Source organism: Eremomyces bilateralis, assembly GCF_010015585.1.
Source record: "Eremomyces bilateralis CBS 781.70 unplaced genomic scaffold P152scaffold_11, whole genome shotgun sequence".
NCBI lineage: Eukaryota > Fungi > Ascomycota > Dothideomycetes > Eremomycetales > Eremomycetaceae > Eremomyces > Eremomyces bilateralis.
This window is the reverse complement of record NW_022985077.1, coordinates 179,033-195,279: the sequence shown is the minus strand read 5'-3', so window position 1 is coordinate 195,279 and position 16,247 is coordinate 179,033. Positions and strand designations below refer to the sequence as shown.

Below are 16,247 nucleotides of genomic sequence, written 5' to 3'. Positions count from 1 at the left end.
CGGCAAAAACAACAGGAAAATCAGCAGGAACCATCTCCTATACTCGATCAACCTACTAGTACGGAGGATCTCGGTTTTTATATCGATTTACATCCCAAGTTCTGATATATAGATGATGGTAATCAAATTGAGGTTTTGGGGCGGTCATGGGGCACGGATATGCCGCAGCGCATTAATAATTGCACCTGATTACCAATAATTCAGATTGAATGTTAACCCTTTTTTAATTATAGGTGCAACCCAAAGAGCTTGACACATGGCGCAATCTCTAGCAATGTCAGGAAAGCGCAGTCCCTTGAGCGAGACTCGCTCTCTAAAAATTGCTGTTTAGAAAATCCACCGCCAGAAACCTTTATTTGGACATCAATACCTTCAAATTCATCATCAACAATGGATGAGCACATGAAAGCCTGGCTCTTCACGACCACCACGGGTGGTATGGAGAAGAATCTCTATTTCACTGAAACCGCAACTCCTCCAAGCAAGGAAGGTCTTTCGAAGGATGAAGTCATTGTCGAAGTCATTTCTGCGGCGTTGAATCCCGTCGACTACAAGCTCGCCGAGATCTTTCCTACGAGCCTCCTGATCCGCACCCCGGCATCCCCAGGCGTCGATTTCTGCGGTAAGATCGTGGCGATCCCGACGGCCAACGATACCCACCGTATGGGACAAGTCGTCTTCGGACGATTTAAGAACAACAGGCAATATGGAACCCTGGGACAGTATGTTGTTGCTGATGTGGACGGCATCGCAACCTTGCCAGACGGGGTGGATCCGGACGATGCTGCGACAGTGGGAACTGCAGGTCTCACGGCATACCAAACCATCGTACCTCATGCGAGGGAAACGCAAGGTGCCAGAGTGTTCTTGAATGGAGGTAGTGGAGGTTGCGGAACCTGGGGTATCCAAATCGCAAAGGCTATCGGAGCGCATGTGACGACTTCCTGCTCGACCGCAAACATCGAATTTTGCAAAGAGCTGGGGGCTGACGAGGTCTTGGACTACACGAAGGGTAGCATCATCCAAATTCTCAAGGAGAAAGGGGAAGTCTTTGATGTTGTCGTCGACAATGTTGGGACGCCCGAAAATCTGTACGAGGAGTGCCACCATTTCTTGAAGCCAGATGGGCATTTCTTTCAAGTTGGTGTCAGTTCTATATTTTCCTTTGGTCTGTCCATAGCGGGGAGATTGTTGAGGCCATCTTTTCTTGGAGGCGGGAAGAGGCCCTATCACCCTTACCTTACCCAATGCAATCCCGAACATCTGGCCGAGATCGGGAGATGGATCACGGAAGGCAAAGTAAAGCCTGTCATTCATCAGACATTCGAGTGGGAGGATACCCCCAAAGCATATGAAAGACTCAAGACCCAGCGAACGAAGGGTAAGATTGTCGTTCATGTCACGAGAAACTTACGCGCGTAACGAGTGTTTTTGGAGTTCATATTGTTCACAGCGTTTCAATTTATGCGGCTATCGCTCGTACGTCGATGTCACGGCTCTCTGTCGTCTTAGAGGCTTTGGGGAAAGGTCAAACAAGGGAGATACTCCGTCGATGAACTGCTCAGATCAAGTCAGCAACCCAAAGTTACCTTGGAAGAAGTCGATTCATTCTTGATTCCTTACACATCAATGCCGCACTACCAGATTCCAACTCATGTACTTGATCTTTTTCTGTTTAACGAGCACTATCTCTCCTCAATCAGCCTGGCCGTTGCCTGTCCACTTGACATAGGGTCTAGCTCGCCATAATAGATCCCTTGTGCAAACAAATGTAGTTGTTAATGCGAGCAGCGCTTGGAACATATCCGTGCCCCATGACCGCCCCACAACCTCCGGTTGTTGGTGCTAAAGTCAAACTCACGCCAAAAGTCCAATTTCACTACTATCATCTATATATCAGAACTCAGGATGTAAATCGATATAAAAACCGAGATCCTCCGTACTAGTAGGTTGATCGAGTATAGGAGATGGTTCCTGCTGATTTTCCTGTTGTTTTTGCCGCCGCCAGTCCCGCTGTGCCTTCCTAATTACCGCCTCCCGCTCCTTCTGACCACGCGCCTCGATATGGCGTTTCGCCTCACTAACGTACGAAGCACCGGTCTGGCTAAGTCCTGTTTTAACCTGGCGGCGACTCTTTTTGGTTTGTTGGCGTTGTGTGGCTGAAACGGACTCCTTATACGCCTCGATCTCTTCGACCGCCTTGATCAATGAGTTTGTAGCTTGGTGAACGCGACGTTGGTATTTCCGGCTAGAAAGTAGGGCCTCAGGCGTATTCATGATCTTCTGTTGTTTCCGGCGTACCGTACGAATAGTATTTGGTGGAGATACGGTCGGTGTCGCCGTAATACTTGACGTTGGGGGCGAGCCATTGAATATGTGAAGCTCCTCTACCTCTTGGTCAACCTGTTGCCGAAGGGTTGGCAAAATCTGCTCAGGATCGCATGGCCAAAGGCCCCTCTCTTTAAAAGCGTGTCGAATCGTACGCGATTTGAAGGCATTTTGGCGGATCCGGGGCATTTCCGTAAGGAATGAGGCCTTGTCCGCTGCGTCGAATCCCCACCGTGAGATATGCGTATTTGTCTGCCGGAAGTAGTGTTTTAACGCAAGAAACGGCTTCCCATCAAGCGGCTAAAGGAAATGGGTCGTATGCGGAGGAAATGGGAAAAGAATAAGATCAACTTTTTCGCAGAATTGAATGAACTCATGGGTAAGATGCGAAGCGTGGTTATCCATCAAGAGCAGTTGTTTCCCCTTCTTAGCCCGGTGTCTTGTATACCGATGGAAATGCTGGATCCAATCGAAGGCAATAAGGTCGTTTGACCACCCAGACTTAGAGATATTGATACGGTAATCGTCTGGAACCCGGTTTTCGTACCATCGTTCAAGATGGTTCTCGCCCTTTAGGATAAAGTACAGCGGGAGAACGAAACCATCAGCAGCGATACACTCGATATCCGTAACCGATTCGCATGACTCCGTACTAGGACTGCCTCGTTTTGCCCCCGGTCGGAAACTGACTACTTTTTGGCGCTTCCCTTCACCAAGGCGGAAGCCACTTTCGTCGAAATTATATATATTCCGGGCCTCGATTCCATGCTCTTGAATCTGCTCCTGAAGGAGTTGAAACCAATGCTGTATATGTCCAAGATCCTCAGCACGTAGGCGGTCGTCTTTAACTGGTTTTTGGTTGATAAGCGGAGGGGTATGGCGCTTAATAAAGTTGTATTTCCAGTTCTTGCTAACGTGGGGTGGTGGCTGGGTTGTATCGAGCGCGTTTTCTTCGGAGTATGTACAGAGTTGGCGCACGCTTCGATTTCTGTAGGTGTAGGAGGCGCTTCCCACTTATCAAGCTGGTAGATCCAAGTTAAGGGAGCCTTTTCTTGTAGCTGATCGAGTTTGGTGGCTTGTACGAACGGAGAACGATTGGTATAGGATGTTTTTCCTTGAAGGCGGCCTTTGAAGGACGAACTGGCTGATTTGGAACTCACGCGCCAATGCTGAAATATTGACAGGTTTTCCTGCTTTTTTTGGGGTCTGTAGCCTCCTTGACTGCTTTCTGTATAGTCTCCTCTGAATATTTGACGCGTTTAGACATGTTTGGTGGTATAGATTTGAAGATGATGGTAAAATTGAGGTTTTGGGGCGGTCATGGGGCACGGATACATGCGCAACTGCTTTTCATGAGAGTTGAATAGTAACAATACGATACCAAGGGATGCGCCACCCGTTTAATTATCGGTCTACCATTCGAAGTCTACTCTCATGATTTGTTGGAGTACGATTGACTTGTTCGGATCAAGCCTCCGTACCTACTACCTATGTACGCACTGTGCACTGTATAGAGCTGCGCCTCTGGAATGCGTATTCCACTGGAACTTCCATCAACTCTGCGGAATACCGTCGTGGTAGTATCTTTTATTTTTCAAGCCAGAATCTTGACTCCATTCAGGACGGTAATAGTCGGGATGCGAATTGGAAAATGAGTTCCAGTGCGCCGAGGGTTGCCGACGTCTTCCTCGAACGAAAAGGCATCCCAATCTCGATCCGAGCCTCAGTGACGGGAGCTTTAATGTCTTAAGTTAAACTTTTTGCATGAAAATATTATCTCCCGACTCCTGAGGCATGCATGGTAAGGTAACATTAATAGGCAGCATTGTTGTTGACGCTAACTTGGATATCACCATTCCTCCTTTTTTCCGGATCATGCCAATGAGTCTGGCACTCTGGTTAAAGAAGCGCTGAAGCACCCCCTTGATGTTGGCGTTGGGATTTCATATTCGTCACTATTGTGCTAGGTGCTCCACCAACTCCACATCTGATGGCGGCTTTAACGTCCTTATCAGGCATCAGCAGCTTATCTCTTGTCATCTTCATCAAGTTGCTATTTGCCCCTATTCACAATCAACAGACGAAACTATTAATCAACGTCACATCATGTTTTAGGAAAGTTCTTCGAACATGAGTCCTACGAAAAGGTACGGTGCTCGATGCTCTTGGATATCGAATGGCACAAACTGGGCACACTGACCGACGGCTACCAAGGGCCGTTCAACCGTCGCACGCAGATTGCGGGGAAGGCTTTGTTGCCGCTTCCCCAGATATTGTACCACTCTTTGAAGACTGCTGGCAATTTTTTTTCTAAGTCCAAGCCTCAACAAACTCCGCAGGTGGGCGTTGAGAGAGAAACTTTGAATGAAGAAATGCCACAGTAGTCCTGGATAGGTAGGTAGTAGCTTGGATAAGTCCGGATCTCATCTATGGTGACGAACCTCTACTACCACTATCTTCTCACTATCAAATATAAATCAAGGCCCCACGCCCTAAATGGTTGCCAGCGTGGCGCAAACTTCCCAGGGGAATGCCTGAGATTCTTGGCAAACCGCAAAAACCTCACACGCCCTTTAAAAGCTTTTTCCGCCTTAGAAGAAGTCCCCCACTACTCTACTAGTGATGACATACCGGCCAAGATTCCAAGGAGATTCTGGAAGCCTGGCCAGCCGCTCTAGTTTATATGAGGTAGATCCCGAGGCACGGCAACTCGGCGAAATTGGGTTTGGTTCGACTCCGGCGCGGCGACCTATCACGTTACCAGGACGGATCTTCCAATTGGATGTAAAGTCATCATCCGAGGAGTAGAGCATGAGACGTCATGAACCGGCATGAATACAAGGTTCGAGGTGATTGTTGGGAACAGATGTCAACCGAGGATTAGAAATGAATTCGAGAGGTTTACAGCCCGACATGCAGAGAGCATCCAACTCAACAATGCGAGACATGTAACAAAGGAGATTCGGGATAGAAAATTGAGTTTCTCGGGATAGCACTGTAGTACTCATTGAATGATGCTGCGTGATTACTCGGCAGAGAAGAAATATCGATGAGCCGGCCGGGAATAACAGGGATATTACAATGAGGCTCAAAATGAAAATTTACCGCTTGTCAGGGGCACCTTCGGCAATAATCCTTATTTCCATCTCCATTGAACCGACGCAGGAGGGCGGAAGGCGAAAGGCAAATCGAATTTTCAGGCTGATCACTGATGGCCACCTGACATCCGCACTCGAATAGAGACGAATAAATGGAGTCATCTCACCGATAGTCCACAGTGGTAGCGATAGCGCCATAATTGCAGGCTGCAGGCAGTATTGGCCACTGGATATGAGGAAATTAAGCAACAGTCTTCCGTATCCACCGGTGCTCAGTGTCCATCGGCACGAAAATGGTATGCAGTATTTTTTCTTCCGCATAGGACCTACCCGATTTACATCCGAATATGCGTCTACAATTTCCGAGGTCTGATCCAAAATTGATGGATACAAAATGCCATGTTGGCCGATCCTAGGGCAAAAGTTTTCCGGGTCGGCACCCCATACGGAACGGGTTTAAGATGATCTGGGACGGAAAATTGGCCGGGAACGCAGGAAGCTCCGGCTCTTTTCATTGGCCAGTGGCTTCGGGTGATAAGAACTTCATGTGTTTGTATCCTTGTGCTTGAAATAATAAGGCGATGAATGCAATAATAATGCAAATTGATATGGATGGCTTAGTGTAGAGACCGTGGAAGGCATCAACCATGATGGATAAGAAAACCTACATGTGATTTCGGTCCCGAGTCCTGACCTACGATATGCAGCTAGTGAGATGCCAGGCAGCCGAATCGAATATTAATGCAAATCTCAACATATGAGAAATCCAGTCTATGATCTCTTATGCCTCTTGTCGATCGTCGAATCTGGACCAAGCCCGGATACCGGCTTCAGGGGCAAACATATTGCATGAATGGATGTACGGTTGTACGGATACCTCTCCAGTGAAAAAAGATGAAACTTGAAAGGTACCAATCCTCTCCCCCTTCTCTCCCGCGGGTGAGTCCCGCCGCTCCGGGAGACCCCAACCCGGGACAAAGGCCTCCAAAGTGCCAGACTCACGCCAATCATCATCATGGGTTGCGAGGCTCGTGCAAAGGAAAGGCCTCGTCCCGACGAGATCTGGCTTCTGGAACGCTGGAGGAAATGAGGGATGGGGGGATGCGCTAAGCCATCTTTTGCTAAAGCGACAGCGGGAGCCGGCCGCCGAGGCGTAAAATGTGGAGTAGCCGATGGTTGGGGGAATTGGGGGGATGGGGGATTGGGGGTCGAACTGATGTCGACGGACCACCGCCCCGAAAGTTCCCGACCTCGGCTGGTACGTACCTCTATTCATCTCACACGTCCTCCTGTTCATTGTCGTGTGACGTGAGGGCGAGGAGACCGTCTGGGGTAGATCGGCATCGGTTTCGAATCTAAGTGAATGATTCATTGATTCTGATTTCTGAACTATTGATGTTAGCCTTGACTCTGGAGAACTATAAATGATCGCCGGAAATATGATATCCAAATTGGGGGTAATGAAGCAAGTGAGACGAAATGCGATGAGCCTATATATCGCCTCCGATCAACTCATGAAAGAGCCTCAACTAGCGATTCGGGTTCGCTGGTATCCCATGACCATTCTCGGACGACAGGCTGGAATTGTCGGTCGTCGATTAATCCATTCTGTTAGTATGGTCTCTCTGACTTCGTCCCCTACGAAGCGTGCACTAATTACCGGTACTTCCAGTCTCCGCCCCAGACGAAGTTAACTTTGATCCCTTGTCTACTTAAAACGTATAACTACTGGCTTGAATCGTAATTCGTATCTCGCGATTCAGCCATAATGCTTGGCAGTTCGAGTCAGATACGGAGTCCACGGACATGCTTCAGCTCTACGGTCTTAGCTTCAATGTCAGCTGGCCGTCCAGTTGAGGTTGAGCGACTCATAGGCAAATGGAGAAGAGAGAATGGTAGTGGAAAGTGCTCATACGTGTTGAATATCGGCACGATTGTAGATACTGCGTACCGTAAGAATAGACATTAGGCATCGATGATCTGGTAAGATGCCATTACTACATGAGCCCATTTAATCTTGGCTCACCCCACACTTTCCCCAGAGAGAGGACGTAACCTAACTCTTTAGCCGCTCTGTGATGCCAGGTTATCTTGTCGAGGATCATCCAAAATCCAAATAGAGCGTATACAAGTTTCCGATCGAGAACAATAGGGAATTATTTCTGGAGCGCCCTAGACTGCTGCCTGCTAAACAGGCATAGCACAGTAGAATTGTATGATCGCCATACGCTTAGAGCCGGGAAATGATTTTCCAAGCCGTCTCGCCAATAGGTAGTTATCCGTCTTATTCTACAAGTTGATCGTTCACTACACATGCAGAGAGTCTCTTGACTCTTGAGACCTATCACTCCTATTTTCGATATATCGGCGACGCCAGTTCAGAGCGGCAAAGGAGCAGCGCGAACACAGTTCTTGTGACGGGATAGATCAATTTCGATAACCATCCGATCCCGTCCCCAGCCCTGACGGTTTCTCCAGATTAGGACGTAATCGAATCGTAATCCCTGCGCCACTCCATGTTAGCAACCCGATAATCTGGAGAAGCAAAGTGTCGGTCAGCGGGAATATGCAGTTTATGCACACCCCCAAGCCCCAGAACAGCTATCACGGAGCGGCGCGACTAAGGAATGGTCAAGCTGGCCATCCCTTTCGATGCAGATATTGGACACAATTTCTCAACCGCAGCTGCGGTGTCATTATAGTTCCAATGATCTGTTTAGCACCTGATCACATTGCATTGATGCCATATCGCGATGCAACTGCGTTTCCAGTCGTCAGCACTATATACCCCACGACTCCTCCCTGCACTGCGTTCCACACTAAAAGGGGATGCGGAACGGGGCGATCGGACATGTGTTTTCCCGCGCTGCATCTCAATTCTCAACATCAGGTTTTGGATGTCCTCATATCGGGATCCGGAGATGAGGGTGGGTTCTTGCCCTTATGCAAGACTTCTGCAAGCCAAATGGATTGGGAGTTTGGATCCTCAACCAAAATGTTAGATTGTATAACACCATCAATTACCGCCATACGGAAATAGCGTCATCATCGTCGTTGTAAGAAGGAAGCATGCTCGCCAGTTGGACGTGTTACCTTCCTATCATGTCTAATCCAGTTGCTGATTTGTTGCAGATATCCAGACTAGCTCGTTGCAGACAGTCACCCCTGGCCTATTATTGCTTGCTAATTTCCTGATGCTTGGTGATATTCGGTTGTTTCCGCGACGAAATTCTGTCGCATCATGCTGTGCCCAATGTAACAATGACGACAAGAACACATATCGGACTCAACGAGAACTGGACACTGCAGGAGAAAGATCCTGATGGGAATGAGTGATGGGACACACTGAAGCCAACCGACGTGGATAAAAGTATAAAACTGATTGATGCCCCAGGCAGTCATGACAGCCCAACCAGTCCGATTTAGTTGCTAGTCACGGGGAAAGGCCCGCTCTTGCCCCGAATTTGTGGGGGTCGCCTGCCTTTCCCCACCGGCCCAGCCGAATCTGGGCTGACTGTGGTGACCAGTGACTACTGGAGAGATTTGGAGCTGGGGTTGGGAATTTGTTGGGGTAACGACCCCCCACGCCACCCCCCCCATTCATGAATACAGTCAGGTCTTGCCTTGTTCAACTTTGTAACTGTCCACCTATCGGACTGTGTCCGAAGGGTCAGACAGCGAAGGAATGTTAGCCTCGCTGGGTATGATCGGTACTTTGTTTTAAGCGGACTTCATCGGCAGTACGCAGAACGAGCGTCGAGCACCGATCGGAGATTGGAGGGAAGTTGGATAGGGAGGATTAGGTGGGATTTGACTTTGTGGTATCACGACAAGGCACATGCACGTGCAAGACCAATGGCTCGGGGAAGTCGGGGTGTACATAAACTTTAAGATAAAAGTGCGGGGAAAGGGGTTCACCATATCTGGAAGACAGGTGCAACTTGAAGATTATAAACTAAAACGGATATGACAATTAAGGAGATGATTCGTAATACCCAGCGAAGGAACCAGACGGGTAGACTCAGCGGCTGAATACGGTTGTTACTCCGTACACGACATCCTATTGCTCCGCATCAGGGAACCCGTTCTCCCTTTCAACATCTAATATCAACAATAGTCAAGGAATTTGACTAGGGACCATTCGTCCGTGCCTGGGTCATTGAAATATCAACATCTCTTTGGTCTATCGAATAGCGGCCGTCCTTCATGTCTATTATGACGAATTTCAAAAGGAAGCCCTGGTGGATTGTGGAGACGTCTGTCAGCTTCGCGACAGGAGTCACTCCGTCGTGGATTTGATGAAAGCAAAACCCAGTATTGTAATCGGATTGGATATAGAAACTGCCATTGGCATGCTCCATTGCTCGGAGGCCGCAGCTGGAGGACCAAACCTGTTGACGTGTGGACAGAGAGTGGCAATGGAAAGGACATCAAGTAAGGGCGTGTGGGGTCTTCATATGATAAACCATCAGGTGGAGAGACAACAGTGGACGTCTTATCTTTGCCAACCAGTTTGAGGCTATGAGCATCTGGTTCACCTGCACTTCAGTTTGATGTCGTTTTCAGGCAGTCACAAATGCGGGGAATTCCCCAGCGATGTTCTCGAAATGATCGCCAGTCGACTCCAGGTCAGCAATCTGTTTGAAACCAGAATGCAACCATGCCAGTGAGCAACCGAATTTGGCCGTACCGGTTCGAATTTGCCACCCAATTTGACCATGCTATCCAGGTCCTCGTACTCCGTACAGGGCAAGAAATGCAACCAAACGTTATCTATAATCCCTAGGCTGCTGGTTATTCCCGTCCTGGATGTTTCCGGCTAATTCAAACCAAGCGCTTATCGGACGGGAAACGGTATTCTTCGGTTCAGGCCCTTTTTTTCCGCTGCGCGCTCCGCATTTCTAGTCTAGAATCTAGATAAGGTAGGTAGCGGGCGCTGGCGCGAAAAACGGAATTCTTCTGGGGCCCCGGACTTGCTACTGGCTGCATCATCAGCCGCTCAGCCTTGCGAATGGTAGTACTGGTCCGGATGTTGGATGCACCCCTGGACGGCGGTTGCTGCTGACAATCTGGGAGTCAGCCTGCAGTGTAGGACGATTATGTAGGAGGATCGATTGTGGGAATGTCTTCGGCAGTATCAAACGGCTTGGGGTATCCCATCATGGAGTTCAGCGTGGATAATTCACATCAGGAATCGCGATCGGAAACGTGCTGGATCACGAAATGGAAACCGTTGAATCATTTACTACAGCAAAAGAATACCAGCAAGGATTAAAATCGAGGCCATGGATGATGGGGTGAGCAAATAGCCCTTGTCCCAGTCGGCCGATTCAGTCTCGCATCGGCCATCACTAACCGCGGAACAGCAAAATACCACCAATTCAGCCCGAAAATCACATCATCGTCTCGCCATACACACGACCACACTTCATATCGGGCGACCCTGGCCCCTCTTATGGCGACAGAATCCATCGGCGAACGCCAGTTCCCGTCTCCATTTCCAACGGACAACGGTCCAAGAGCTTTCCCCGGTGTCAGATTCATGGACAGCTGTTGCGGCTGGCTGGGAAAAGTGGGACAGACTCATCCAGCGCATTGGCTCGTCAATGTATTCAGATTTCAGAACCAAAGATGAGGAACCAGACCAAGGCCGAGGAGGAGCCTGTCGATGTGGCGTGCTTTTGCGATCAGATCGAAAATCGGTTGACAATCTGTCAAACTGAGAACACATCCTTTATCGATGACATTAAAGGACAGGTGTCGATCACCGGGAAATAGATGCATGATATCAGATACCTGTACGTTGAGCTGCACCAGACAGATGTGCGTTGCAGGATATCTCGACCGATATGACTAACTTAGGGATCTACCGACGTATCTCGACGACGGGAGGGCCTGTACCCGACTTCCAGTGAGGCGACACATGGATGCGATGCTGACGCAGCAGAGACGAGGATTTTCACCTTCGGAGCAAAATCGGGGTGAAAATTCGGGTTCCCCTTATTAAACCGGAGCGATGAGGCGTGGCGCCCCCACATCCCCATCCACTTCCACTCTAGCCTCTACAAACCCGCTCAATGCAGGGATGGCGGATCACATCTCTGATCTCACCGTACATTTGGGTTGATATTTGATGGCGCCTGATGTGGCTTGCCGCTTGCGGTGGGAGACTGGTGAGGCACGGGGGACGGAAGTACGGAGGAGTCTTGGCTTGGCTGTAATATACCGAATTGTTGAGCTTCAGATGCTGCCTTCATCAAGAATCAAGCCGTGATATGTAGCAATAATGAATGGTTGGGGGGGGTCTATACAGTCGAATCACGGTGAAGCGAAATGATATCTTTAATACATACGATGCCTTGCATCCGGTACTGCTTTTAGAATAATATTAATTAGATTGCTTCATTCCTTGCAGCTCATCCCCCATCGAGTATGTGGTGATCCCGCTCCTCCAGCCTAGAGGATCTCCCTGCAGTTCCCGGATGGCACGAACGATTGGTCTGACACTCTTCGCTGCTTCATGGAGTGTTCCGCAATCGAATGAGAACGACCAGATACGATACGACCAGATACGACAGGAGATTGAACGGAAAACCCAGACCAGTGACTTCCACGACAGGGAAAAAGCAGTGAGGAGCAATGTTTCATCCCTTTTCTTTTCGTCCAGTCAGCCTTGCGGTCTTGAGGAAGTTGAGGTTCAGTGTCTTCAGAATTGGCCTTTTCGGGGCAAACGGTATCTATCGCCAGGGCGGTTAAGCGATGCATTCAGCATTCCCCACGTTCCATTTTGCCAGGAGGAAGCGTAGGAGGCTAGGAGCAAATAGCCGGATGTATCTTAAGAAGTCAGGTCAGCTCCGTACCGATATGCACTGAGGATCCCCTTACCGAAGATTTCGGCCTTTCTAAATGCCCTTGGTTGGATTCAACAGAAATCCCCGGAAAACCCCATCTTTCCCCCCTCAGCCGAGTCCCCTGCCTACGATCCGCGGCTCACAGCCAGTCTCCCCCCTGGCCCTGTCTCATTGCTGCCCACGCAGGTCTGGTTCGCGGGGAGTCCAGCAGATCCAGCACGTCCAGCACACCCCAAACGCCTCGCCCCCTCGGCGACTCAGAATCGTTTGATGATGTATTAAACCATTAATATTACTGGGTTTCTTTTTCCGGATAGCCACCTCAGGCCGGGGGCAGCAGCTTTCCCGCACACCCGCAATCCCCAATCCCACCCTCTGATCCTGCCCTGTACAGTGGGCGGCTTGTCAGTTGTCAGTTGTCGGTTGTCACCCACTCTCCCTCTGCCCAGACTCTGGAGCCCCAGAAGGTAATTGACTTGACACCGGAATCTCCGTACGCCAAAGTTGCCTCGTCTGACAATCGGATTGAGGGAGCGCCTGGGGAACGGCATACATCCGGCCTTGACGTTGTCCTACTTATTGATTGCTGTACCCCCCCGTCTTCGTCCGATTCCATTTCCCTCTTCTCGTTACATCCCTTTCAATCCTCTCCCATTTTCGCATTCCACTCTCCTGTCGGTTCTCGCACTGTTCAGAAACCAGAAAAGGATTTTCCATCGTGTCCACTGTAGTGTTTCTCCCCAGCAGGCCGTCGATATCTCTACCACAGAGTACCACTCCCTTCCGCCTTATCATCTGGAAAGTGGACAAAGTGGACAGCTTGGCCTTGGTGGTTTACACGGACCTTTCCCACATCCGGCTCCGACATCATTTCCGCCACCACACTCCAGTGTCCGCACTCCACAGGGCCCAGGCAGCGTCAAAACTCAGGAACACGCTTTCTGTGGCTTTCATTTTTCACATGCAAGCATCATCGAATTTGCCCGCCGCCTTTCGAAATCTTTCTCAACCCACATTCGGCCATCTCTTCCGAACCCCAGCAAGCCGTGGGCCGCGAATCATCATCGCCGGCTCCAGTGCCGAGAGGTTTTTTGGATATTATTTCCGCCTCTCCCCCGAGTGCTTCCCCAACATCTACATCTCCATCCTCCACATCCTCCTCCACCATCCAACAACCTATGGCAGCATCGAACATCAGTCTGATATATTCAATGCTGCAACCAAAATCGTCCCAAACCATGGAGGAACCTAGACAGGATTTACCTCGACCATACAAATGTCCCCTGTGTGACAAGGCTTTTCACCGTCTGGAGCACCAGACTCGTCATATCCGGACACATACCGGCGAAAAACCTCATGCATGCCAGTATCCGGGTTGCTTGAAACGCTTTTCCCGCTCCGACGAATTGACTCGTCACTCGAGAATTCACAACAACCCCAACTCCCGGAGAGGGAACAAACAACATGCCGCCGCTGCTGCTGTCGCTGCCGCGGCTCAAAACTCGGGGATGGATGCGAATGGAATCCCACGCATGATGCCGCCTCCGCCGAAAACGATCTCTCGTTCCGCTCCACCGTCGAACATCGCATCTCCCGACGTCTCTCCTCCGCACTCCTTCGCATCGTATGCATCCAATGCCGCTGGCTTCTCCCATCTCAACCGGCCTCACGGATCGCAGAGCCAAGGGAACAGCCCGAATTCTATGCAACGACATCTCGACATCAACATGCTTGCAACTGCTGCTTCGCAAGTAGAACGGGATGGAAGAACCAATGCAGGGTCAAGCGCCTCGAACCGTCCATACAACTTCCTCTCAAGCGGCCCATCCAGCTCGACTTCCCTCTACTCACTCTCCTCTTCCTCTCGTCCGACCTCTCTTGCACAGTACGCATACAGCTCGCACTCAAGTCAACACCCTTCGACCGCCCCATCCTCACAGCCGATGTCCCGGTCGCACTCGCATGAGTACGATCCCCATCCATTCCCCACACTCGACCCCTATGCGCACCGAAGCAAGCGATCTCGCCCGTCGTCTCCTTACTCCACCGCCCCTCCATCCCCCTCTTTCTCTCACTCCTCGACATCTCCGACCCCCGACCACACTCCGCTCGCCACGCCCGCCCACTCACCCCGCCTGCGTCCAAACTACCACTACAACTTCCCTCCGAACGAAGCGCTCACACTGCCGACCATCCGCCACCTCTCCCTCCAGCACCAACATCCTCCCGGGTCTAATCCTTCGCACCTCCATCCGAGCAGCACGTCTCCATCGCAGCCGGCGTTCAATCGAGACCACTTGATCCCCGGATTCAACAGCCTCGGACAACCCGCGATGATGCCGCCGCCTGCGCTAGCACCGCTGGAGCCGAACGCCGAGGGTCCGAGTCCATACGTGCCGCGGGAAAGTGGCACCATAGGCATGTCGATCAGCGAGATCATCGGGCGATCGGAAGGCAGTCAGAGGAAATTGCCATTACCCAACATCCAAGGGTTAGGAAATGGGTTTTTGGGAGGCGACCGGGAGTGAGATCACGACAGTAGGGGGTAAACGAAACGTAGGAGAAGGAGGATTTCATTGTTATCCTTTTTCTCTCGAATGGGTTTTTCTTATCGATGGGCATGAAGCGAAAGGTTGACTGGGTTCGGAACGGACATGAATGGAACGCATCACAACCCCCTTGAAATAGACCGATATTGTTTTTTGGAAGCCCAGCGATGGCTATGATCTTGTTTTTCTTATCTTCTCTTCTTCCCTCACGCTTTATCAATCATCAACATGATCACTCCGTGGTTCCCGCTTTCCGGCGGGAATGTTTCGGGCTACAACAACATACACATCTCCAATCATACTTTTCCGGTGCTTTGTGCGTCTCGGATTTCTCTACCTTTTTCTTCTTCATACATGTACTTTGCATACGACGTGTTTGTTCAGAATAGATTTTCGGCCACCATGGCGAGGCCTAATAGGATTGAGCGACGCAACGTCGATATTTGATCTGTACGCCGGTGATGCCGCGTTCACGTTCCCGTGCTTTGAGATGGATCATGAGAACTGAGAGATGACGGCATTGTCTAGAATTGAATTTCATCTGAAGTGGACTACTTCGTATAATGTGCCAGCCCCTGATTGTCGCGGTTAATACTGTATCCTGATATCCGACACTTCGACACGTCCCAGAGACGCGCGGAGCACAGGAATACGAACCATCCAAGCCGTAAACACTTCTCCACTTGGCACAGGAGACCGCTGTCGTCATACATTGTCGTTAAGATGAATTGATATCACATGCCTTCGCGCATGCCAGCGGAGGACTCAAATTGATGATCGACATGTAGCACTGATGCCTGAGGCAGGATTTCAATCTCTTCCAGTCCTCCATTCATTTTCAATCTGGGGAACTTCAGTTTGGTAACCTATCCTACTGCAGTTATTGAGCCACGGCATGATCGTCGATATGGAATGCACTACGGCCAGCGGAGCCTGAATGGAGAGCTTAGGGATCGTCTCGTCTTGAACTTGGCATATTTCGGTGAATGGCTTCGCACCAACGTAGACATCTGTCCACAACAGCAAGAGATTTTTCAGGAACGCTCGACCTTTCTCATTACCGTACGATAGCTGCCTATTAGAATCGCCACATGTAGTCTACTCAAGAAAGCGGATACGCCGAAAGACCATCTCTACATGCCGCTAGACAGACAACCAGCTCTTGGCCTATGGACCTGCAACTTACCGACTGTGGCAAAATGACCGTATGTCGTCTTTCTGAAACAAGAAGCCTCGGTTTCATCACCATCGAAGCCCATCCGCGGAAATCCAACGGCACGATGGATTCGTCACGCTACACTCAATTCCAGACACGCGGGTCTTCTTCAGACGCCCAAAATGGGCATCTGTTGCGCTGGTCCCAAATTTAGCAGTCGAGCCGGTTACGAATAGGCAGAGAGGGAAGGGACTCAAGGGAGGCG

At 50.1% G+C, this 16,247-nt stretch overlaps 5 protein-coding genes across 5 annotated transcripts; 4 read left to right on the top strand and 1 right to left on the bottom strand.

The window, feature by feature from the left end:
• Positions 1 to 226: 226 nt before the first annotated feature.
• P152DRAFT_458892 (putative zinc alcohol dehydrogenase) lies at positions 227 to 1,796 on the top strand. The gene has a single exon (XM_033679566.1). The coding sequence runs from the start codon at positions 391 to 393 to the stop codon at positions 1,420 to 1,422; it is 1,032 nt and encodes a 343-aa protein (XP_033533566.1). The 5' UTR covers positions 227 to 390; the 3' UTR covers positions 1,423 to 1,796.
• Positions 1,797 to 6,207: 4,411 nt separating this feature from the next.
• Positions 6,208 to 6,723, bottom strand: P152DRAFT_474181 (uncharacterized protein; the record flags this gene model as incomplete). Its single annotated transcript, XM_033681306.1, has 1 exon — positions 6,208 to 6,723. The coding sequence occupies one exon, from the start codon at positions 6,721 to 6,723 to the stop codon at positions 6,208 to 6,210; it is 516 nt and encodes a 171-aa protein (XP_033533565.1).
• A 292-nt stretch (positions 6,724 to 7,015) lies between these two features.
• P152DRAFT_38025 (uncharacterized protein) lies at positions 7,016 to 7,511 on the top strand. Its single transcript, XM_033675713.1, has 3 exons — positions 7,016 to 7,036; positions 7,099 to 7,409; positions 7,495 to 7,511. The coding sequence occupies exon 2, from the start codon at positions 7,195 to 7,197 to the stop codon at positions 7,393 to 7,395; it is 201 nt and encodes a 66-aa protein (XP_033533564.1). The 5' UTR covers positions 7,016 to 7,036; positions 7,099 to 7,194; the 3' UTR covers positions 7,396 to 7,409; positions 7,495 to 7,511.
• A 3,138-nt stretch (positions 7,512 to 10,649) lies between these two features.
• P152DRAFT_449736 (uncharacterized protein) lies at positions 10,650 to 11,204 on the top strand (the record flags this gene model as incomplete). Its single annotated transcript, XM_033678126.1, has 2 exons — positions 10,650 to 10,723; positions 10,793 to 11,204. 2 exons carry the CDS (start codon positions 10,650 to 10,652, stop codon positions 11,202 to 11,204), a joined length of 486 nt encoding a protein of 161 aa, XP_033533563.1.
• Positions 11,205 to 13,521: 2,317 nt separating this feature from the next.
• On the top strand, positions 13,522 to 14,757 carry P152DRAFT_368216 (uncharacterized protein; the record flags this gene model as incomplete). Its single annotated transcript, XM_033675457.1, has 3 exons — positions 13,522 to 14,057; positions 14,109 to 14,558; positions 14,685 to 14,757. Coding segments are annotated over 3 exons (1,059 nt in total), but the record flags the coding sequence as incomplete, so codon positions are not given.
• Positions 14,758 to 16,247: the final 1,490 nt, after the last annotated feature.

Bases quoted from the DNA above. Each gene is read 5' to 3' on its own strand.
- P152DRAFT_458892 (XM_033679566.1), top strand. From the start codon at position 391: ATGGATGAGCACATGAAAGCCTGGCTCTTCACGACCACCACGGGTGGT.
- P152DRAFT_38025 (XM_033675713.1), top strand. From the start codon at position 7,195: ATGCTTGGCAGTTCGAGTCAGATACGGAGTCCACGGACATGCTTCAGC.